The 24914-nt window shown below is 44.1% G+C and overlaps 1 protein-coding gene across 27 annotated transcripts in view; it reads right to left on the minus strand.

Moving 5' to 3' along the window:
- The window catches only part of KALRN (kalirin RhoGEF kinase), a 622455-nt gene that overhangs the window by 277701 nt on the left and 319840 nt on the right, over positions 1 to 24914 (minus strand). For 17 of the 27 annotated variants that reach the window (XM_019738949.3, XM_019738957.3, XM_019738947.3 and 14 more), the window contains exons 11-13: positions 22178 to 22369; positions 10950 to 11158; positions 7458 to 7632 (exon numbers count right to left, since the gene is read on the minus strand). In XM_019738949.3, the coding sequence (XP_019594508.2) occupies positions 7458 to 7632; positions 10950 to 11158; positions 22178 to 22369 (576 nt within the window). Of the gene's footprint in view, positions 1 to 7457; positions 7633 to 10949; positions 11159 to 22177; positions 22622 to 24914 lie in introns of those variants that run through there. The other 10 variants (XM_019738955.3, XM_019738953.3, XM_019738971.3 and 7 more) reach the window with 5 other exon arrangements.

The following is a 24914-nucleotide window of genomic DNA, read 5'->3' on the forward strand; positions in this document are numbered from 1 at the left end:
TGCCGCTAAAGAGACAGTCTCATTGCCTGGGAAAAACTATTTTATCTGCAATGGGTTTGCATATTGATATAGGTGACTACTGTAAAACTAAAACTAAATTACCATAGTCATTTATTCTTCTTGTCTAAGAATGTAAAGTTTTTTCTGTTAACTTATAAAATGATGGAAGTAGTGAATTCTAATACAGATTACTTTAAAGGTGTATCATAGCATTTCATAGCACTTCATTCTACATTTTAGAAATATATATAACCTATCTAAAGAGTTAAAATATTTATTTATGTAGCTATATAAAGACCTATGAGAATATCACAACAATTTTCTAGAAAAGCAAAAGGGTTTGGTATTAAAGAAATACTCAGTTGTTTTTAAATTTTGCCCAAATAATATAAAAACATATTGCAACAGGCTGTACTTGATGAGTTCCAATGTTCAGTTTCTAATTTCTATTCCAATTGGATAATTTGGATAATGGAACAATTTTTATGACCAAGTTCATGTTCTTTTCTTCATTATCATGATGATTAAAGCTGAGATCTTTGATGTAGTAACGATTGATTTTGAGTGGTTATTTTGACCATATCTTTGCCTCTTAATCAGTTTGAGACATATGGGAATCTATTGTTTTCCAAAGATCTCCTGTGTTGAAGAGATCCTACAACATATATCGTTCACTCATTCTAGTACTCATCAATGCTTCAGTGTCAGAATGTTTTTTTTCCAGGTAAGCTACGTACCTAGTACTGGGGCTTACATCCGCTTCCTTCTGCTGAATTCCCTGCATCCCTTCCAGAAACAAGAAGCATACAGCATTTGAACCTTGATAACGGAACCTGATTTGAGGTCCACAGCTCCAGACCCACCCCATTACCAAGTAATATGAAAGTTTCCATCAGGGATGTCTGATAATTTGCTGGATACTGATGACTTGCCAGAATAGTAAAGCTGTGTGAATAATCATTTCTTTCCATAAATGGAAGATGGAAGGGGAAACCCCTTAATGATCTTGAAATGAATTTGACAAAAGTCTAGAAGAGTATATCACGTAAATAGTTCGTGCAAACTTTGGCTTATTTTATTGAATTTATTCTGTATTTCCTTCTCAAAGGATTTGGGGTCCATGTAGAAAATGCGACAGTGATCCCTAGGAGGCATCCACCAAGAATGACCTCAAATAGATCTCATTTTCTTTCTTGATACAGTTACTATGTGGGTGCGTTTGAGGATATATTGCAAACACGGAGAACAGCAAGGTTCTGCAGAGCCTCACATCGTATCTGGTTATGAAGTTGGTCATAACGAAAAGGTTATGAAGTTGGACTGGATAATGCGGCCCTTAAATGATCCACAGTCAACAGAAGGACGGTGCAGCCTGATGGCTCCATGTCACGGAGGAAAACGCACAGTGAAGGCCCTGCCTGACCTGGCCAGTGTTTCCAACAGCCACATTGTTGATAGCGTCACGCGGGCGGCCTGCGGGGTCTCCGCTCCCGCTCCCCACATAAGAACGCAGGACATGGTGAGGCCAAAAAGGAACACCCACGGAGCCATAGACAGGGGAGTCATACCACTATATTCTCGCTGGCGGCTGGAGCCTCACGACCTGCAACCTGCTGTCCGCTTCTCTGCCTGCCACCCAACCAACTCCCCAACCAGCGTAGCCACGGCAGTTATATCAGTGGCCAATAGCTCACTGGTTACAGCTGACGGCCAACTAGCCACAGCTGAGGGCCATCCACCACCCAAGCCAGCACCTTTCCACGTGAGGCCAAGAGCCTGGAAACTTTTCTCTGGGACTCTGTCCCCACAATAGCAATACTAAATTAAATTTATTTTGATAAGCTAAATAACTGGGCCAACATTTAAAAAAGTAAAATTTGAGAGGGAAAATACATAATACATAAATGGTTTTCATTGACATTAAAAGTCAGCGTATTAGAAGCAATTGCCCTGAAAAAATAATGAAGGGCTTTCAAGGGAGGACAAGCCTAGACGAGACAGGTGAGGAGGTCTCTGAAAAGGCTGCTGGCTGCCCTGGGAAGTGCAGTGTCCTACGTGCCACGCCCAGAGGTGAGCCTTCTAAGCCAGGCATGGCTAACTCAAGTCCCGTCAGCAACAGGCGACCAGGAGAGTCAGGTGTGTAGAAACCAGGCCACATCCAAAAGGAAGTGAATACACTGGAAATATGTACCACAGAGAAGGGTTGATGATGAAGAGCAATAGTCATCAAATTTTTAGAGTTGGAGGGGACCGTAGAAATAACTTACACAATCTCAGTGTTTTTCAGATAAACGGAAAGAGGCCTGGGATGACCATTTTCAAATATTTTTCAGGCTGCCAAATAAAAGAGGGAACAGATTTGTCCTGTTTTTCCAGAGCAGAAATAGGACCAAAGTGGAGCAGGGTGGAGATTTTGGTTTAACACAACAATGAAATCCTGAGCTCCCTCTTCACCACTCCCCCTCAGCCTCCACCCCCGCTTCTGGGCTCTGGAGAGATTCTGGTAGAGGCTGGGTGGCATCCTCTCGGGATGCCAAATCCTGCCCACCACCAACTCTTACCTGTCCTCTAAATGTAGTCTCATCGAGAAACTTTCCCTGGGCAGCCTGATACAGCTAAGCATTCCTGCCTCAGCGTTTCCCCAAACCGTGAGCCTCTCCCTTTCACAGAATTATCACATTGTATGATCGTTCTGTTTCTGTGCTTCTCCCCAGCTAGGCCCCCAATGCCAGGGACGGTTTGTATCCACAATGCCCAACATAGTTTTTGGTACATAGTATGTGCTCACTAAGTAGGTATGAATTTCTATCAGGTAAAAGTTGACTGAGCAATCTCTTTCAAGTATAAAATGTTATGGCCTCTGCATCCAACCAACTAAAGAGCTGAGACCATCAGTAAATTACAATCAGCTTTCTCTCCTCTAGGTGGGATTTTCTTCTTCGAAGGCCATTCCTACCCCAGCCTCAGCCTGGCCCCGCCTTGTCCTAATGTGGACCCTATAGATTGATAGTTGGCTATTCCATTCCTTACTCAGGTTAATTACACAGATTAATTTTCAGGTGCATTGAGCAAGCTTTGTAATTATAGTCAGAGATTTAAAAGAAAGACCATAACTGTGATCCATTTTTCATCAAGTCCTTTGTTTAGAGTATCTTTCTTGGTATCATTTCTAGTACTCTCCAATGGGAGTATGCCCACCCTGAGGGTGCTCAAGATTATCCATTGATAACAGAGAAAAATTCTCTGCCTACACATATGCATATATATTTGATCAAACCAATATCAAAGATAGGAAGTTTCCTAACCTTTCCCTGGTAGACTGATGCTGAAGTCTCCGTCTAACCACCTGGCAGACGGTGTGGCAAGACAGGGCCAGGGAAGGTGGCAGCCCCACAATGCAGAGGGCCTGACTGGTTTATTTGTTCCGTTGCTTTCAGCATATTTCAAATTATTGCTCTTTTCATGTGTCCACTTAAATGGATTGATCTATTATCTAACTGTAAGTAAACTAACCTTCACAAAAAGACACATGGCTTAACAAGGTTCCTCAAAGAAACTGCAGCTTGAAGATAATACTAATTACAAAAGCACAAGAGAACTTTGAACTCTCTGTCAGCCACGTTGTGGGGTAAAGACACAATGCCAACCTAATCAGACCTGTCAAGGAACCAGGCCAAAAAAATAACTGGAAATTATCCGGGAGATTATTTGAAGTGTGGAACCACAACTTCTAATGAAAAAGCGAAACTTCATCCTAAGGGCACATTGTGTTTTGAGATTATTAGTCAGTGGTGCTAGAACATATATAATTTATAAACTAATATATATGCATATATAGGGGGTTCCAAGTTCAAAATTATTTTATTGAGAGGGTGCCTAATCAAAAGAGTTTGGAGACCATGAGCCTGTTCTTGCTTCTGAAAATATTTTTTCTTTCTTTCTGATCATTCTGATGAATTGTAGAAAACAATTTTGATGCATGAAAGCATCAAAAACAATAAAGAGTATCCATAGTCTCACCACCACAAAATAAACATTATTTGCATTTGGTGAACTGTCTCTTCTATCATAACCATTTCATATAAAGTACCTTTCATAGAGATTGGCTGACCCTACAGGAAAACGCTTCATAGAATATCTATAGGTCACTTTGTCTAGTCTCCATGGCGTCTAAGAAGGTATGCCAGGAATGCAGCGCAGCCCTGGGTTTTGAACATTTGCCTAATCCTTTTAGGATAAATTTCACTCTTAGTGGGGGTGCCGGGTCATCTCATCCCAGGTTGCACTGTGGGAGCCACATACACCCATCTTACTGAGCAGGAGACCTGTGCAGCAACTCCTGTATTATCTTAATTCTTAAATTAATTAGCCCAATTTAGCCATCAGTGATATGGTTAAGGAGTCATGCTTAGATTCTCCAGATGTCATGGGAGCAATCCTGCCCAGGTTTTCAGTAATCCCCAGGAATTCTGAATATGTTCATCAGATTCCTTCCTCTAGGGAAGGAAACCAAAGCTGTAGGTCCTGCAATGACAGCCCCTGCCCTGCCTTATGTCAGCTCTGACACATCTCTCATTACAGAAACCACCCTCAGTTTCACACTCTGAATCTTTTCTAGATGTTTGCTCTTCATCCCCACAGTAAAACACTAGCTGGTATTTGAAAAAAATCTCCTCACCCTCAAAAATAACTTCTGACAATTTGGCTTGAAGCAGAACTTTTCCATAGGTTTGGCAGGATTTTCATTTCTATCGAAGATGAACTGCAGCATTTCCCCAAGCTTTGGGCCACACCCAAAACAGGGAACAAGACCCTTTTTAAAACCTGGATGTTGCTGCCTAAACCAGAGGGTGCAGAACCAAATTACTACTTTTATCTTACTCATTTTATTAGACCCTCATACTATTTCCCCACGTTTTCTCTACTGCATACATACCAAGCAGCCTAAGTTGTTGTTCAGGATTCAGGATGGGAGGGGGAATTTTTGTACAATACAAAGGCTGAAGAATGCAAATCCTACAATTCAAATATCAAGATCCCCTGTTGCAACATTTAAATAGGATCCATTCGATGTACAGTTAGCTTCTTTTTAAAGGATTTTTTTTTTGCATATACTTTGGATTGTTTTTCAGGAATTAAAATGGATTTTCCTAGAATCACTGCAGGTGAACACACCCTAGCAATACCCCCAGCTGACATCAGGGGTACAGTTCATGGCGAAGGAAGCTAACCAACCCACTCTGGAAATGAACCAGGAACCCTGACCTCAAAACCACAGCCATCTAATGAAATAACCCTTAAACCACCAAACTCTCAGATTGCTTCCTTCCCCTTAAGCAGATTTTGATGTGGACCTTGAACGACAGAAGAGTAAATAGAAAAATACAACAGCAAAATCACCACAACTGCTGACATAATTTCCCCCTGGATGCATTCTAACTCTGTGGGCGAAATGGAGCCGAGGAAGGGCTGAGGGAGCGCCGGGGGCCTACATCACTGCAATAGAATATAACCTCTATTTGTTTTTGTGGGTCTCACTCCCAATTACCAAAGAATAATAACTCACACCCCTTCTTGCCTCTGTTGCCTGTGTTGCCCCACCTTTATGAAGTTCACCACATTCACTCTTTGCTGCCATGCCAATATTTCGGCTTTTCCACTGGCATTTTAACTCTTCTTTCAATATATGTTTAATGCTCCTTGACACCTGGAATCCTTATGAGTGTAGATTCAAAATACTCATAAATTATAAATAAATGCACCCAAAGTTCTAGAATAAGTTGGAAGGATAATCAAGATCTAGATTTAAGGACTTAAATCTTTTCCTTTGTCCCACAGACTGTCCAGAAAGCACCTTTTAGGACATGAAATCTTTAAGCAAGAAACTGCGGTAGCTTCCAGGGAGGCAGGTAGAGGTGTGTTTATGAGAACAGAAAGACCCTAAAGAGTAAGGGACAGAAAGGACTGCTTTTCTTTTACATCTGATTCTAAATATGAATATGTTTGGTCTCAGGATTGAAAACAAGGGCAGCTGTTGCCAGGATAGTTTTCTGGTCCTGCGTGGGATTGGGATATTGGAGCTTTCAACATAAAAAGAAAAAAAAAAAAAAGAAAAAAAGTCATTTTCCTTCTGAACCAGTTCCATGGAATTTTCCACAGATACTGCTGGGGAGTCAGTCCCAGAAGCCCCAGCTCGGAGGAGATGGTTGGAATGCAAAACAAAGTTTAAAAATATGGTGGCTGGAGAACTGGATTTCCCTCATACCAGGCCAGCTGGGTGCAAAGAGAAGTCCATGCCTTTAACTTAACCCTTTGCCCTCCTTGAAAAGGCCAAAGGGCCTAGGTGTCACACCCTGCTGGCCTGTTTCAAAGCAAAACATAATCAAAGGTGGATCTTATTTGGGGCAGACATTATTATATAATAGTAGGTATTACAAAGGGGACATAAATAGATCAGAAGCCCAATTCTGACCTTTTCAGAATGAACTGAGGAGTCTATGAGATGATGGCCTTAGCACAGACTTATTTTCTTAATAAGCAGAAAGCAAACTGAGGGCACAAGTCTTCCTTCTGGGGCTCCTGACTTCCTGTGTGGGCGGCTGTGTGATGTCATGTATTAGGTCGGTGCGAAAGGAATTGCAGTGTCAGTGTTAAGCCACGTTTAGGCCAGGAGCAGAAACCTTATCTTATATCCATCTTGTCTTGATCCTGTCTTGCTTTACCTCCTAGGGACCTGTGATCAGCGGCCTGGGGCCAGGGTGTGGAGCTGGAGGGCTTGGTCAGGCCCTTTGTGAAACCCTTTGTCGCAGAAAACTCCCTGAAGCATTGAAGGGGGAACAGCCTTGTTTACCCCCCTCCTATAAAACTCAATACCCCTCTTTGCTCAGAAGGTTTTGATGTTTTCCCTCTACTCTAACCTGACCTCCCGCAGCTCAAACTCCCCAAATAAGTTCGAATAGACTGATCTTGGTCTCCCACAACTCATTCCTCGGGTCGTGCCTAACAAAAAGGTTAAAAATAATTGCAAAAACCACACTTAACTTTTGCACCAACCTAATAATCCCTGATCTATAGTCCTCAGCTGAGGAGACCTCCTAATTTTAACACCTACTTGCTCACAAAGCTGTAGGATTCACGGACTCTCTCCCAATCCCCGAACAGCCAATTCCACGGTCTCTCAGGACCCAAAGTACCAGGAGTCCAAAGCACACCAACAAAACCCTTGTCAATGAAGTCAGCCCCAGACAGACCGTGAAACAGGAGCTCTGCTCGGCAGTGGGGTGGGAGGGATGGAGGGCTCTCACAAGGTGCAATGTGAATTTGTGATTTCTAAAGATGAAGCCTTGCTGCATGATGCCTTGGGATCCCCTCAGGCTACTGCGGCACTCCCTTCCTTGGGGCGCCCCCTTGGCCGCTCTCCAGATCCCCAGCCCCCCACCCTCCTCCGCCCCCTCTACCTCAATGGTGTACTGCTCAAAGATGCGCAGCTGCAGGAAGATGTCCAGCTTGATCTTCCGCTCGTGGAACAGCTCCTCCATCTGAACCTGGGCATCGTCAAGCTGCTGCAGGACCGACTCGATGTGGCTGATGGAGCTACTATGGGGCGTCTTGTTGTTGGACACAGCCGAGTCCCTGTGGCAGAGTGGAAGAAAAGAGGGGAGGGCCCTGCCATGTTAACAGTGATGGAAGAGCAGGGGCCCTCCTCGCCTGAGCCAGGTGGATGTCAATCAGTCGAGCCATTCAATCGACAGCCGTGTGTCAAGCTCCTCCTGGGAGCCTGGCACTATCTGCTGAGGCAGTGAACCAAAGATACACGTATCCTCTTTGGGGTTCACAACACAGTAGCTCCGAGATGAGCTGCTCTCCTATTCCTCAGACAGAATTGTGGAAAGGATCAAATGAAATAATGCACGGGAAAGGGCTCTACACAGCATACGATAGTAGAGAAATGGAATGGTTCATACATATACGTAGTCTAATATGTGTGGCTTGAATACACACACACGCACACACAAGACTAGACACATTAAACACTATGTGTAAGCGTAGACAAATTAAAGACATAATTCAAAAAACCCTTCCTAGTTTTATTTCACAGGATTGATATTAAAATAAAATGATGTCATGCTGCCAAAGTCATTCATCCACTTTATAATGCGATGCCAAAGTGACAGGCTGGTTATTACACGGGCTTCAAGCTATAGCTAAAGAAGCATGAGACCTGGAGGCTGCAAGTCTGGAGTCAGTCCCCACTCTGACATACGTGGGCTAGTGGCCTTGGGAAGTCACCTCCCCGAGCCCCAGTGGCCTCCTGTAAGGTAGACTTCATAATCCCTGCCCTGCTCACTTCATGGTTTGCTGTTAAGTAAGAGGGTGTGTGTGAACGTGCTCGGTGACCAGGAACGTGTTGTAGGAATGCCTATGAATCCTGAAAGGACACAAGTAAAGTATCAAGGGCTTGACGGGGGCACAGGCCCGACTGGGGAGGGTACAGGATAGGACACAGGAGGCAACAACAAGGTTTCAGGGAGGATGAGTTCTGATTTGGGTGTTAGAAGAACAGGATGAACCCAGACGAGTAGATGGGAAGGGTGCACTTTCCGAGCAGGGAGAGTCTACGCAAAAGTATAAGGGGAGGTGACATTTTGTAGAGGGGAACCAAGAGATAAATATATTGACCTGCTCAGAGAAGTGAGGTGGAGGTGAGACCTCCAAAGAGATCATTATAATAGGAAAACTGGAGGGTAAGAAGTTTACATCTATAGGGCCTCGAGTAAGCTGGAGCCCTGAAACTTGAAATAAATGGGCACATTCAATATCTTGTGACATCTTGCTTTCTTATACAATTGAAGAAGTCAGAAGACAAGGGGAAAATCAGGAGTGTCTGAATCCTCTCACCAGCCAGCTTTCTGATAACCAATCCTTCTAGCTGGTCTCAGAAGCAATGGTATCTGAGCTCACACTGTGTTTCTGAAGGGAACACAAAGCCAGTTTGTCAAAAATCTCTTCTTCCATCATTCAGAGAACTCCCAATTCTATATTCTGTTTGGTCATGAAAGCCCAGCACGGCATGGACACCCCAATCACGAAAGGCACGTAAGAGATGTACTCAGTAGTACGCATTGTGCATTTGGTGAGAACTTTGCTGTTGGGAGGACATGATGGTTCTTCCTGACTGCTCTCTCAGTCGCTCTGCGTCACACGGCTTCCCGAAGGAAGAGAATACCTTCTGACCATTTGGCACAGCACCCGTGCCAGTGTCACACTCACTAGGAATCACAGAGATGACGGGAAACCACCTTAGGGACTTCAGTGATGAGTGCCAGACCTAGACAAGTGGAGACCTACAGAAGATATGCCCTGGTGTGTGGGAGGCAGCCTGCCAAGATCCACTAGGCACCATTTACTTCTTTTCTCTTTGACTGGCCTTGACATCAGGGACGAGAGTCCAGGCAGGAGTCAGGCTAGTGGAGGAATAACTGGTTACCAGTGGGTCTCGGTCACACACCTATGGTCCTCTCTGAAATCCATGGAACTTAAACTTGTGGAACAGGTATCAGCCACAGCATTGCCTTCTCTCTCAGACACGGTGCAAGGTTGGCCATTGTTAAGAGCAAGTGACACCTCCATAGACGAGCCCCAGAGAGTGAAGCCAGCAAAGCTTGTGCAAAGCAATTGGAGAGAAAACACAAAGCCATCCCAAGATTCTAGAGCTGACAGAGCGCGGAGAGTAAGCCCCTTAATTACACAGATGAACCAGCTGAGACCCAGACAGGTTAAGTCACTGCCCACTATTTGGAATTTTCTTCAGAAACAAATTAACAGTGGAGGTTCCTAGGTAAGCAGACAAAACTGTCATGTATTATACTTTCATGAAGACGAATTAGGGGATGAAGGGAAAGAGGCTGTCTTATTAGAATGCAACACGAGGACTCAGAATATCTCATGTGCACATTTAGAATAGAAATAATGAGTTTCCAACAGAAACACATGCCAGGGCCATTGAAAGGTAAGTTCTCATTGTTTATTTAATTGGACAACTGGTATGGCAGGGAAAGCCCTCTCAATTGCAGCAATTCCTCTAGGACCCAGGGCTGGCCTGGGACTTGTTGATGAGATTATTTCTGTCCTGGGTTGGCAGAGGTCCCAGCACTCAGTGATTTGGGGATAGAAACCAGCCCCCCCAGGCAGCATCATTAGCACCATCAAATCCTATTTATGCAGCACCTGGACACACAGCTGGTTGCCCAGGGCTCGATCAAGGACTCACTGACACTTTATCTGAGGAGCTGGCACCCTTGACAGGAAACGGAAACTTGATACTGATGCCAAAAGAAAGGAGGCCCTGGTGTGGATGATTCTAAGTGACTGTCAGGATTTTCTTTCTTAGTTATGGTTCTTTAGGTTGATACAGAAGGATTTTTATTTGCTGGCAGCAAGGAATGGTGGGAAGGTCATGAGTGGGTGATAAAGAACAAAATGGGACATCACACACTTTCTACATTCCTATGGGGCCAAAACCAGCCGTTTTTGGTCCCATTTTGTGAACTGGGGCACTGGAGTTCAGAGTTCAGCCTGAGATCAGATGCTGAAGAACACTGTACTCCACAGCGGTCATTTCTCCACATGACGGCATTTGCTATATTTCTTAATAAGATGTTGTTTATTTTCTGTTGAATGTTAATTTTTGTGATCATTATGTTACTTACTGATTGCTGAATCATACCGTGACTGGTAACTAAAGCTTTGGAACATCATAGCTGTTCTGTGCACTATTTCATTTTAAACTCAAGTTGAACACAGTGCAGGCATTTTTATACGTGTCAGATGGAGACACTGAAGCTCACACAAGACCACAGAGCTGGTTGTGGCTGAGCCAAGACCGGGACATGACTTATCTCGCGTCTAGTCCGGGGCATTTCCCACTGGAAAGCACTGCCCATGCTGACCTGGCCTCGCTGGGCTCCCCCAGGGAGGGAGGCGCTGACCTGAGCTGCTGGATAAGGTCTTCCCCTTCCTTGATGACGTTGAGCGTGGCGTCCAGAGTGGCCGTCTGCTGCTGCTGGAACTGCTTTATCAGTTCCTGGACTGCGTCCACGGAGTCGGCACAGACATCCTCCAGCATCTCCTTCTGAAGGTCTTCCATCCATGTCCACAACTGTGGGGAGAGAGCAGAGACTCCACTCAGGGCAGACGGGAGAGGCCAGGTCTGGGACAAGTGCAAGGGCAAGAAAGTCCAACTGGGGTCACCCGATACTGCACCAGTCAGTCAGTGCAATGCCAGACTCTCCTCCTCAGCACACCTGTGTGGGCAGGTAGTGCTTCGATATTTATATTCATCACCTGCCTCTGCTAAGTTTACTCCATCAGTGGTGGCATCCCCTAAGGACGCAGCCACCTTTGACCTGACTTCTCTGTAGTGCAGGGAAGCTTGGGGGACTGGGCAGAACAGGAGACTGTGATAAACAAATATTATCTCATCTTTCAGAAAGGAGAAAAGGGAGGGCTCTACACACTTCCTCCAGGAAGCTAGGGGTCGATTCCTAGAAATGTATCATCATTTTACAAATATGTATAAAAGAATGTGATGCTCCATAAGAACCAGAGGAAGATGAATTAAGAAAATGCATTTTATGTTAAATCATTTTGTTCTTTGCAGGATCGCTAGATTGGTTAGAAAGTTGAATGCTAAAGATGCAGCTTATCTTAATTTCAGTATAAGCATGAGACATCTCCCCCATGATATTTGAGGTGATGAAATGTGGTCAGGATGATATTATTAGTCAGACAACTTTAAAATAGCCAAGTACAGTGTTTTGAACTGAATAAGCACTGGAAATGATGAGGAGTTGAACTGAATTACTGAAAACTCATTTATTGATAGCTCTTCCTCATACTGAAAAGTCGGTCTCCAGGGGCCACAGTGCTCCACTTCTAAATCCCATACTGAACACTTTCATAAACGATGGAGGGAAGGAAGAGTCTCTGTTTGCTTAGAGAGAAGGCATCGTCACCTGGCTGGCAGGAAAGATCAGCTCAGGGCTCTACCAGGAAAAAAGCCAGTAGAGAGAAAAAACTAATAGACAAAACTAATAGGCAGATATGGATTTTGGCCCCTGCTCCTCCTATAACTTGTGGTGCCTTTGCTCACCATGCTTTTGTGTAAAACAGGTTGGGGAAAGCATAAAATAAAACTGTTAGCTACCTTCTGGTTCTAACATTCTGTAAGCTAAGAACATGGATAAATATCCACCTCGAGAATATTATTTTATCTAGTTGGTTCTTAGTATGGTAAATCAGGCTATGGCCTTTTAATGGTGAGAAAAAAACAACAGAGACAAAAAACAGGTTTCAGATTTTGGACAAGTTGTCATTTGTTCTTTAGACAGGGGAGGCTATATATATAGACGTGGCAGAAAAGGTTGAGTTAACAAGATTAATAAGCTCTGGAGGCACAGAATAAGGAGGTATAAAGAATTTCCTTCTTAGATAAGGGAGAAGCTCTCTGAGCCTCAGTTTCTTAATCTACAAAATGGGAAGAATAAGAACTGCCCTGCTCATTTTAAAGATTATGAGGAGTTAATGATTTACTTATTATTAATGCTTTAAATAAATATATTGCATTATTAATAAGCCTATAGCATTGTGATGATAGCTATAACCAAATTATTATTATTCGGTGTCCCTGTCATTTAACAGTTTGCAATCTGGTTGTAATTAGTTCAGTTTATTTTCCTTATAAATAAGCTTTTTGTTATAAAAACACAAAACAAGTTTTCCAGACCATATAAACTGGGATATATATTCCTACAAGTAGAAATGTACTTATTTCAAACCAGAATGAAACCAGGAAGTTGGTCACTATAGCTTAGTGTTACTTCATACTTTCTGGCTGCCATTTTGCATAATGAAAAAATCCATTTTCGAAGTGTGCTAAAGTCCTTGGGTAAGAGATAACGGATTCTCTGAAAAAGTATTGTATATAGAGGCAATATGCATAGTGATTAAAAGTTTCAAACCCCAGTTTTGGTGTGTATTAACTATATAACCCTGGGTAAGTAACCTACTATCTCTGTACCTCAGTTTTCCTTACCCCCACAGAGCTGGAAAGATTACTAAGTTGATATATATGTGTATGTATGTCTGTGTTTATACACACGAGAACAAGTGACATATATCCATATCTATATCTCACTTGGAAACAGTGCCTGGCATATAGTAAGTGATATATAAGTGCTAGATATTACATTTAAGAAATATTTTTGATACAAGCCCTCTCCAGTTCCCACTGGAAGGCAGAGAGAAAGTTTGAAATACGTCTTCATTTTGGAATTGGTAAACGCTCAACATTGAATTTGGTCCTTCAATCTGCTAGGTTGAGCTGGGCCTCTTGTTTTTGTTGCTTTGTCCTGGGATGTCTAAGGAAAGCCTAGAGACAAGAAAGTTCAGATATTTCTAAAAAGAAAAAAGAAAAAGAAAGAAAGGGAGATGTAAAGATAAAGAGATGAAAACCATGGACATGGAGCAGATTGTTTAAGAGAGAAAAAAGAAACTTGATGTCTCAATGAAGAACAGGCATCGAGGCAGAAGACTGATTAGGAGAAGGCTGCCCCTGTCACAGGAATGAGACCTAAGAGAGAGGCTTATAGGTATCTTGAGGAGTCTATTTTATTTAAGACAGTTTTGCTCTCAGTACCACCCGTGAGCTATATTAACGGCTTCATGCCTTGGAGGTCTTCTTCCCCTGCTCCTTAATAAACACTGAACACCTCTGGTGTATGTCTAGAAAAGAAAGCATCATTCCTTTCTGAGGAAATCACCATGACTCATGACACTTCCTCCTCCTCATGGACATGCAACTAAATTGTAGGGACAAAGACAAAAATTGCCAAAAAACAACAAAAAAGAGGGTGTCAATGCCACAAGGGAAAAGACGGAAAGACTAGGGACATCTGAGGTCAGTATCATTAGAAAATGTGTCCTCCCCCGAAATATTATTTGATTAATGAAGCGACACTGGTTTTTCAGATTTCTGTTTATATATTCTACTACATTATAATGAAACTCTTGTCTAAGGTAGAGTTAAAAACCTACTCTGAGGAAAATCAGCTACCGTGTTTCCCTGAAAATAAGATCTAGCCGGACCATCAGCTCTAATGCGTCCTTTGGAGCAAAAATTAATATGAGACCCAGTCGTATTTTACTATAAGACCCTGTATAATATAATATAATGTAATATAATATAATATAATATAATATAATATAATATAATATAATATAATGTAATATAATATAATATACCAGGTTTTATATTAATTTTATATTCATAAAGGGAAGCACAGTAAGATAAACAATCAAGCATACACTAGATGCAGCTTGATGGCGTGTTTAGCAGCCTGATAAGAAAAGTCCTCCTTCAAGAAGATATTAATAAAATGTCAAAATTGCTAGTGATTGAAGAAATTTGACTCCAGGATAGGGAAGGACATTACAGCACCAGAGACAACAGGTTAGTGACATCTTTTTCTATTCTCCCTTCTATGAACAAAACAAAACAAAACTAAACGTCCAGAGGGAAAGGATCTCTTAAATGGAATTGATGTTTACTGAGGATAATTCTTGATTCTGCCCTTGTCTGGCTAGTTCTGTAACCAGGGGAAAACGACTTTATTTCAGTTACTTCACATTTAAAATGAAGTGTGTGTGTGTGTGTGTGTGTGTGTGTGTGTGTGTACACACTTGCATGTGTGGGTTCTCTAGCTTGTCTCTAAAATCTCTTCCAGCTCTAACATGCCAGTTTCTCTTCAAAGCTGACGTGAAGAGGCAGTAACAGAAATAACCTCTCTACACTGACCAACTGCAGTCACAGCTTTGACATCAGGACATCCAAAGTCCCGAGAGTACAGCTCCAACTCAAGGATCACCGCGGTACCAAGTGAAGACATTTACAACCTGGAAAGCTTGAGTGGCAACCCACTTGAAATTCATGAGACCACATGGACAGTCACTCCCTGGTGGCAGCAAGCTTAAATTGCAGGCTCTGAGGCATAAAGTGGACAGAAAGAAACCTCAGTGTCACAAAATTATGAGGAAGGCTCAATATTCCATTTCTTAGGCTGTAATTTTCCTACTATCTGAATGTCCTGTGGATCTCCTTCTGTATATGTGTCCATCTGACTTATCCCTGGAGAGCATGCTAGCTTGCTTTGAAAAGAATCCACATCAGAGAGCCACTTCTATTACTAATTTACTACACCAGGCAGCCAATAGACCCAGTCAGAATGATCTACTTCAAACTACTATATGCCAATGATTGCTGGAATTAGGGAAAATTATGGAGTGAGTGAGGGAGTTTGGTAGAAGCTATCATGTTTTTGTTTTTGTTTGTTTGTTTGTTTCCCCCCTACTGTTCTTCATTTTGGTTTCTCTCCCCTTCCGGTAATCCTCTTTACCTTTTGCTTTTCTGGTATCTAACACGTTAGCACTGCACCTTCTCCATCAACCCACCGGCTCCCCAGAAAGAATCTCATGTTTCAGCCATTTCCAGACCCCGTCTTCTTGATCCAATGCACCTGCACTGAGACCCATTCTTGCAGGGTTCTGCTCTCTGCTTGGCAATGCTGCTGTACTTTATGTGTTCACAAAGTCCATTCATAATAGTCCACGCTGATATGCTTTATGGGGTCTTTCTCTCAGAGGGCACATACAGTTGGGGCCCAAAACACCTCCATCCAAAAAGAATGGGCCTAATTTGAGAATTTCCAGAACCTTGGCAGGGGTGGAGTTAATGGAGTCTTTCTTTCCGTGCCCTACATAAGGTTTGCTTTAACAGTGAAACCAGTGAATTCAGGAGAGGCCAGCCCACAGACCCTATCCTGCTTGCTTAGTGGGACAGCCTGAGAAAATGGCAACGGAAAAAGGCAGGAAGGGGAAAGAGGGAACAAGGAAGGGAGAAACCAGGCGGTTTATAGAAATAATGACGCTTAAGGATGAGTGATTAGGAAAAGAGGTAATTTGACTCCATCACTTTCTCCTGCTGTTTGGCTGTTCCATTTGCACAGCTCTGGCTGCCACTGCACTGATACAGGTGCGTGACTCCTAGAGATGTCGAAAGGAGCACCAGTTCCACAAGTTGAAGAGATCGTTGTTTGATTTGGTATTCACTACCCGCTTTTCTTTCTTAAATAAACACCGTGACAGTTGGGCAATTGAAGCAGAAGATGAAGTCATTTTGCTCTTGAGGCTATTATTCCTTCCGAAGACATTTAGTTTTGGTTCTACAGTGGGTAGGTAGAGGAGCATGTGTACATGTGAGTGTCTGGGGTGTGTGTGTGTTTGTGTTTGTGTGTATGTGTGTGTGTGCGCGCACGCGCGCGTGTGAACTGCTTTGAGCAGGAAATAGCTTGGAAGAAGGATTTCGCAAGGTTAGAAAATGGGCATTGAATTAAGCTGTCTAATAAAGGGCTGAGGTGATTATCTTGGCCACATTCCTTAGTTAATTTGACTCTCATATTATTACTACAAAAATATCTAAAAATGGATATTTTGAAAGCCCAGCAGTTACAGCATTTCCATGGAAACACAGCAAAGAAAGAGAACTGTGTCGGGACAATCTCTGCAGTGCAGATGACACTTATACAAATGTATTTTCGCTGGACAAAGAATGTGAGGACTTGGGTAAATGCTTCTCCCTACCTTGTCCCTCGCTCTCCAGACCAGCAAACAGCCAGCTGCCTTCTTGTCTCCAGGAAGAGAGAAGACATTTGAAAGTTCAGCACAGTATGTACTAATCGTAGAGGCTCTGAATCTATAAGATGGTCCCAAGCACACGCTTGTCACCTTTCTTCATTACGTATGTCTTCTAAGTAGGCATGAAAAGTTTTATTTTGGTAAAATAACACTTATCGGGATTGTTCCTGAGGAAGATGTATAAAACAAACCAAAACAAATGCAAAGGAAAATTAAATCACCCATAACATTCTTAACTTCGTTGTATATTTTTTTCTAGTCTTTCTTCTATGCATATGATCAAAACTGTGGTCATGCTCGATATAGTTTTTGATGTATTATATTACAAGCCCTTTCTCATGCCAATTAATGATATTTGGCAATGTGATTTATAATGACTGTATAGTATTTCACTATATACACGCACTGTGGTTTGTTTAATGAATCACCCAACATGGAAAACTTAGATGATTTCTAATTACTCAAGATTATGAATAACACTGCAATGAAATGGTTAGAAGGTTTTAACCCTCCATCTAGACTCCTATGGTTGCCAAGAATTCACAGAGCAGGGCCAACAGGATTACGTAGACTCTATGATCTCCAGAATAAATGAGCCTGGAGGATATTTTTTTTCATATCTTCCTTCTGTTTCCACTTTGATCCTAATTAGAGTAAATCTTTTGATGTAGGAAGCAGGCAAACGTTAAATTATGAACTTCAGCCTGGGGAGTCATAGGAAGTCTAGGTTAAATCATTTATAAAGAAGGATATTCAGTTCCTGCTCAGAAATCTCTTAGAAAGGGGGTTGTAATTCCTTCAAAATTACATCCTACAATGAATGACATGCTATTACCCATTGGCAATGATGCAAAAAGTTAGCAAATAATTGTAGGTAGGTAGAAAAGAAGAAAGAAAAGAAAGGAGGAAAGAAGGAAGGCGTTAACCATAACTAGGCAAGAAGGATCTACGTATGACAATATTTTCCCGTAGCCCCAATGCCACCCAAAGCCACTTTGGTAAAACTGAGCAGAAGATCATCCTTCCACCCACTCTATTTACTGTGAGAGGAAAAAATAACCATAGCAACTCAAAATTCCCTAACAGACTTAAAGACTTGGCTACACAACTTGCCTTGAGCTAAAACCCAGAAGTTTGCTGATAGAGTCAAGAGGAAGGAGTCAAGAGTTACGAGGCCCAGGATCAAATAGGACCCACACTTACCACGGTTTGAGGGATGGTGTGTCTTGAGAGGTATTGAACAGAACACGGAAAGATTAAACCACAGGAGCTCTCCTTCATGAGAACATCCAACGATGCTCACTTCTGCCTCCTTAGTTCATTTCTGCCTGCTATTCAGATCCTGGAGGAAAGCTCCCACAGCACTTCAGATTCCCCCACCCGCACCCCTTCTATGCAGATCGCCTATAGAGCTCAAGTGAAGAAACCGGAGTAGATGAAAGATGTGACTGAATGGGCTTTTCCCTCTCCCCCGCTTTTTTCTTTTTTTAAAAGAAATGACTGGCTTCCCATTCTCAAGTAAACCTGTTCTATATTTATTCAGCATCTCTATGTATCCGACATAGTGACAGAAACGTACAGTAGAATCTATATCTACACATCTAAACCCACATGTGTACTCTACATAGGAGTCTTTGGAATTCAATGAAGCAGAGCCAGTGAGCTCAGTGGGACCCTAGCACCACTGATGGAGGTACGCATACGGTGCTCTAGTCCAGTCTAGGTGGGAAGCTGGAAGCCCTGGGGAAGAATCACAAGGAAAAATGATGCGAGAGGTGAGTCCTCGAGTTCCTTATTAAGCTTACTGTAGAGACGCTCTAAGGATACCTCTGGGAGGGAGTTTATTCTACTAGGAAAAAAAATTGGTGTCAGTATTGTACTACTTGATTTTGTAATAATCATAATAATTATCACAAAGTAATAGAGAGTAAGTGATTTTCCCAAAGGCATGCAGCAGGCCTTGTGAAAATCTAGACCTGGAAACCAGACGTCCCTGATCTTGCTGTACTTAATGAGCGTGTGTACATATGGCATAGGTGTGCACATACATACACACGTGTCTTATTCTCTGCTCTTCCCAAAGGGGGCCTCAGACAGACTACTGGGGGTGGGAAGGTGACTGAGAGGGAGCGTGTAGCTATAAACTGTTGGATGGCTCAGATAAACAGCTTCTCCATGACAGCCACTCAGAACGATGCTTTTCTTTCCATCCTGGACAACGCTCACAATCTGTGTGGTCTGAAAGTTGCAGATCTCTCTCAAACAGAAGGGTCCTCACAAGCACACACCCATTCGCATCCAGGCAGGACTGCTCCTAATTTCTCTAACATTTTGGGATCCCGAGGAAAGAGACTATGCTATTTTCTGACAGCCTCCTGTTTGAATAAATTCCCTGGTGGAGAAACCCCTCCCAGTCTCTGTGCTTTGGCCTTCATGTGAAAGCCTGTGTCGCAAAGGAGAAAACGCGTGGGTTTTGGAGTCAGAAAGATCTGGGATCAATTCCTACACTTACCACATCCTAGCTACAAGTCCCTGGGCAGATTATTAACTTCTCTGATCTGTAAAATTGGAATAAAAAGTGACAATTCTCATGACTATTGATTAGATAGTAGCACATAGTAGGTGCTAAATACATTGTAGTTCCCGTTCTTCATCTGCCCCCAGAATTATGCTGCTCCCCTTAGTACTATTTCATGTGAATGTGATTTTATAAGCTGAGTCTCAGTGTGAAAACAAGTCTCAGGTTCAAATAGCACCAAGCTTAACAAGGTTAGAGACATATGAGGGTAAACAGTGGTGAATAACTTCAGCCCTGACTAGTCCTATCTCCCATACCCCCAAGCCTGTCAACACTTTCTAAGCTAAGGTCTCCCCTCCCCATCAAGCCCTTGCTTTGGGGTTTGAAGATATAAAAAGGAAAAAGAAGAGTAAGAAGAAGGAAGAAGAGCAGAGGAGAGGAGCAGGTAGAAAAGGAAAGGGAGGACCGGAGGGTGTGGGGTACTAGTTAAGAACAGGAGCGCAGCATGTAGGAAAATGGGTAAGATCTTTGCTGCACTACTAAGAAGCTCTGTAACCTTAGACAAGCTCTTTTCTGAGCCTCAGGGTCCCCATTTGAAAGTGTGTTTAATAAGACCTGTGTTATAGGCTTGCCATGAGGATTACATGAGGTGATCTATGTGTCTGGCAAGTAGTAGGTGCCCAATCAAAAAAAAAAAAAAAGCTAGCTAATATACATTAAGTGCTTCCAATGAACTAAACTTAGGCTAGGTAACCTGGATTACTTCAGGCTTAATTGCCATTATTATTTATTATTATGATTGTCAACATCAAATAAAGGAGAAGAAGAAAGGAATCTCAAATTCACATTAGAACCATAAGGGGTCATAGGGCTACCAAGTCCAACTGCACAATTTTATAGGTGAGGCTACCCAGGGCCGGGGACATGGTGATTTGCACAAGCTCACATGGTTCTAGAGCAGCGGAATCTGGACGAGAATCCCAGCCTCCTCGTTCCATGTACAGAAGGTGAGCGATGTAGCTAGAAAGGGGGCCTAGAACCATTGTCACCTTCTTTTTTTTATTATTGGTGAAGGGGAACAGGACTTTATTGGTGAACAGTGTGTACTTCTGGGACTTTTCCAAGTCAAGTTGTTGTCCTTTCAGTCTTAATTGTGGAGGGTACAGCTCAGCAGCAGGTCTAGTTGCCATTGCTAGTTGCAGGGGGCACAGCCCACCATCCCTTGCGGGAGTCGAACCGGCAACCTTGTGGTTGAGAGGACGCGCTCCAACCAACTGAGCCATCTGGGAGCTCAGTGGCAGCTCAGCTCAAGATGCCGTGTTCAATCTTAGTTGCAGGGGGCGCTGCCCACCATCCCTTGCAGGAGTCGAACCAGCAATCTTGTGGTTGAGAGCTCACTGGCCCATGTGGGAGTCGAACCCGCAGCCTTCCACGTTAGGAGCACGGAGCTCCAACCGCCTGAGCCACCGGGCCGGCCCCATTGCCGTCTTTTGAGGAGCGGCACTTCCATGGAAACCGATCTTGCCCAGCAGCGCCCTGCTCAGCCAGCACCCCACAGCCCTCACAAGGAATATGACTCCTGTGTTTTCAGGCTCCATCCCAACACCCACGGGCTCATAATTAAAGGAGAATACACATGCCTCTGGCTTCTGAGACCATCGTTAAGAATTGGGGGAGCCACAAGCAAGCAGACAAGCAGGCAGGAAAACCTGGATTAAGACTAAGCCCCTTACTTTACAGGCACTCAGTTTCTGTGGGGCCCAAGGAGAGGAAGCAGATACCGCCTCAGGGAGCTTGCCAGACCTTCATCTGCCTGGAGAATCTCAGTTTAGAAAACATTATCTTTTCAGGTTTTTCTCTGAGAGGCACTGCAATGATTTGCATTCATTCCCACAAAGTGTCAGAAAGCCTGTGTAGTAACAACCAGGCTTCTTAATGCATTTCAAGTTTCAAAAATCAACTTAATTAAGTAGGGTTAATTTTTTTTTTTTTCCTGAGCAGTAAACTTTAATTAATACTCCATTAAAATGAATTCCTGGGGGAACACACGCCTGCTTGTACCTAATGAGTTCGTCTGCCAAGGGTATTATTATGGAAGATGCTAAATGTGCTTCCTCACTGGCCACTTAATTTCAGAGTGCCCCACATTAATCAGAAACGATAAACAATTGCAGGGCTGCAGCCCTCCTTCTCTGTATGGGTCCCTCTGCTCTGCCAAGAATGTAACGTACTCCCTCTCTTGTCCCCACTTGGTGATGCTTCAGGGCCCGATGTAAGCCCAGCTCACTTCCTCCTGCGTGGAGGGCACCTCTCCCTTCCTTCACTAGCTATCACTCCACCATCAGGCAAGGTAAGGACCCACTCACTTTACTATCACCCCATGGCAGACCTCACTGAGAAGATGCAATCCTTTTCTTTTCTTTTTTTTTTTTAAATAAAAACAACACATATCTGCAAACTTTGTATGTTCCTTGGCAGCAAAGATGATCAAAGTTGTGCAGGACTCTGATTTCTGATAGGAAACAGCAACCAAGAGCAACCCGGTGTAGGTTAGGAAGGGAATCTCTGATCCTCTTCCATTTCCTCTTACAGTGACTATTTCTATATACCAGGGATTCCCAAATTTCTCCAGCTGCTGACTGAATGCACCAGCAGACTCCCCAAACCATCGGCCTCTGTGGTCCCCTGCTTCTTAGAGACCAGGAGGAAACTTTGCCCCATGTTGCCTGAGACCTACACACAGGTTATCAGAAGCGAAGTGTTCATATCATCAGTATCGGGAGGCTAGCAGCCCCCAGACCGTCCAGGACCCTGGGCATACATAGAGGGTCATTTTACGAGGAAACTGGCCTGAGCCCTGCCAGCACAAATCATCCCAGCCGATGCCCCTTGTCCAGCAGCGGCCCTTACCTCTTTTGTGTGTGTGTGGAAGGAGACAGACATGTCCAGGAGAAGCTTCCGCTGCTCCACCCGGCGCACGAAGTCTTGGATGCGCACCTCCAGGTGTCGGGCTGCCTTGTAAATCTCCTCGGGGTCACATTCCCCCGTCTGAGCCAGCTGCTCTGCTGCTTCTAGGAGCTTGTCCGCATTGGTGTACGTATTCTGCCGGCAACAACAGTGAGGGAAAGTCAACATGCAGTCAGGAACCGAGCTTTGCGCCTTCCCCCAGCCCACCGGAGGCGAGGCTGCCCGGAGCTGGAGCGCAGGGCGTGGGCTGAGCTGACAGCTCCCTGATCTGGCACAGCGAGCTGAGTGGAGCCTGCCCGCCCACCTCGAAGCAAGCTAGCAGCCTGCTTGGCAGCTTGGCACAAGCAGGCACTAGCTAGGTGCCTCCTTTGTGCCTGGGATTTCTCAGAGGTGGAGCACCCTGGAGAGAAACAAGGAGACATGCGAGACTCCCCATTCCCCACCCACTCCCTCACCCCTCCACCCTTACAAAGATCCATCATTGCCCTCACATCTCAGACTGTAAGCTGACAGAGTCGGGGACACCTCATCCACAGACCGGCTGGGTGTCTAGTGAGAACACCAGGGAAACAAGCACTGGGAGACTGGCTTGACTCCCCGCCCAAGTTCCTCGTAACTACCAGTGTTTATCTTTTGGAACAGAGCTACCTCTTAGGAGGGGAAGGGGCCAGCGACTCGGGAGCTCACAGAAGGAAGCAGCCAGAGTGCGTGCGGGGATGCAGGCTAGTCCCTGCGTGCCCAGGGAAGGCTTCCTGCTTGCAGCCAGGGTAGGAAGGAGTCTGGGGATCTGCTTACTGTAAGCGACTGGGTGACATGCACATCCACGCACACACGCTCCTTAACCCCTCGCTGAACACACTATCGTGTTCTCCAGAACGTTTTAAAAGACAACCAACTTATGATTATTATTCATCGGGATGGAAGGCACTGCCTTTATAATAGCTATTCCATACATGCCATAGATACAACTTTTCCTCAGCAGGCTTCTCTTAAAAAACATCTCCTGATAGTCACTGATTTGGAGCTAGTGACTCAGGTGTACATTGTATTTCTTAATATCCCTACTGTCACACAATGCCCTAGAGAGTGGTGAACAAGTGGTTACTGGTGACGACTTGACTCTGGGAGCAGGGACCGTCAGTATCAGAGGCAAAGGGAATGGAGAACTGACCTGGGTTTCTGAGCAATGGCTGGATGGTCCTTCACGTTGCCCAGGGAGCAAAGTAAAGTCCCTGGCCTCCAGTCACCTGGGAGGTTTTTGGACTCACCTGAAGACCTGGGTATTAAGGGTTGAATGGTGTCCCTTCTAAATTCATATGTTAAGTTCTATCCCCCCGTACCTGAGAATGTGCCCTTATTTGGAAACCGAGTCACTGTAATTAGTTAAGATCACGTCATTGTGAAGTCGGGTGGGCCCCTAATTCAGTAGGACTGGTGTCTTTACAAAAATAACGCCATGTGAACACACACACACACAAACACGCACAGAGAATGCCGTGTGAAGATGAAGGCAGAGGTTGGGGTGATGTATCTACAAGCCAGGGAATAACCAAGATTGCCAGCAAACCACCAGAAGGTAAGAGAGATGCATGGAGCGGATTCCCCCTCACACCCCTCCAAAAGAACCATCCGTCCTGGCACCTTGATCTTGGACTTGCAGCCTCCAGAACTGTGAGACAATACGTTTCTGTGTCTAAGCTACCCAGTTAGGGCAGCCTTAGCAAACTAACAGCCTGGGGTGGAACCTTTCCGAGTCTGTCGACGCAGCCTCTAGACTGTCCTGGAGAAGATGGGGAGGGCTTCAGCAAACACTCGTCATGACTTTAAGGGGCACCAAGAGACGCCCCCGAGGATCCTTAAGGCATACTGTCTGCAAAGCGACTGCACAAGGCAAACACCGTCCCAAATCAGGTGAGGTGGGGGTGGGCATGGGGCTGAAAAGGAAGCAAAATTGTTTGGCTCCGTCTGGGGAATTCATGGACCAACAGACGATCCTTGTGTGAAGAAAAAGACTTTGCCACTAGTTGAATAAGGGTATGTCAATTCTGAAAGCAAATGTAGGGAGGTACTCAGTCATGATGGAAACACCGGGAGAGACAAGCAATGACAGGCAGGCGGAGCCATTGCAGCTGTGGGCCAGGTTAAGGACAGTTCTTACGGGGCTGCCCACAGCTTCTAGCAAACATACTCAGAGCTGATGGGAGGGAGATTTTTCAGGAACCTCTCAAATCTTCCACTTTAAACTTTAGGGGATCTCAGGAAACCCCAAAGAAACCTAGAGGTTGTGACTTTGTATTTTCTAGCCAAGAAATAAAAATTTGTGGCAAAGCCAAAGCAAGCCTGCTATCAAGTTAAGTCTGGGACCAGTAAGAGATAAATACAAAAGCAAAACTGAAGTGCCACTGCATATCGGGTGGACAGCTTTGTCCCAGTTGTCCCAGGACTTTGCTGGTTTTAGCACCGGAAGTCCTGCATCCCGGAAAGCCTGTCAGTCCTGGGCCAATTGTGATGGCTGCTCACCCTAACACACACTCAATGCTGTGGATATCTCCTGATATCTCAGGAGTACAGATCTATATACACAATGTATGCTGCTTTAATGGTGAATAAAACCATGCTTGAGGGAAATACTACAACACATAAAAAGGGCCAAGCAACACAAATATAGATAATTAGGGGT

This window comes from Rhinolophus sinicus, chromosome 17 (assembly GCF_057876585.1).
Source record: "Rhinolophus sinicus isolate RSI-liver-muscle chromosome 17, RSI-T2T, whole genome shotgun sequence".
NCBI classification, from domain to species: Eukaryota; Metazoa; Chordata; class Mammalia; order Chiroptera; family Rhinolophidae; genus Rhinolophus; species Rhinolophus sinicus.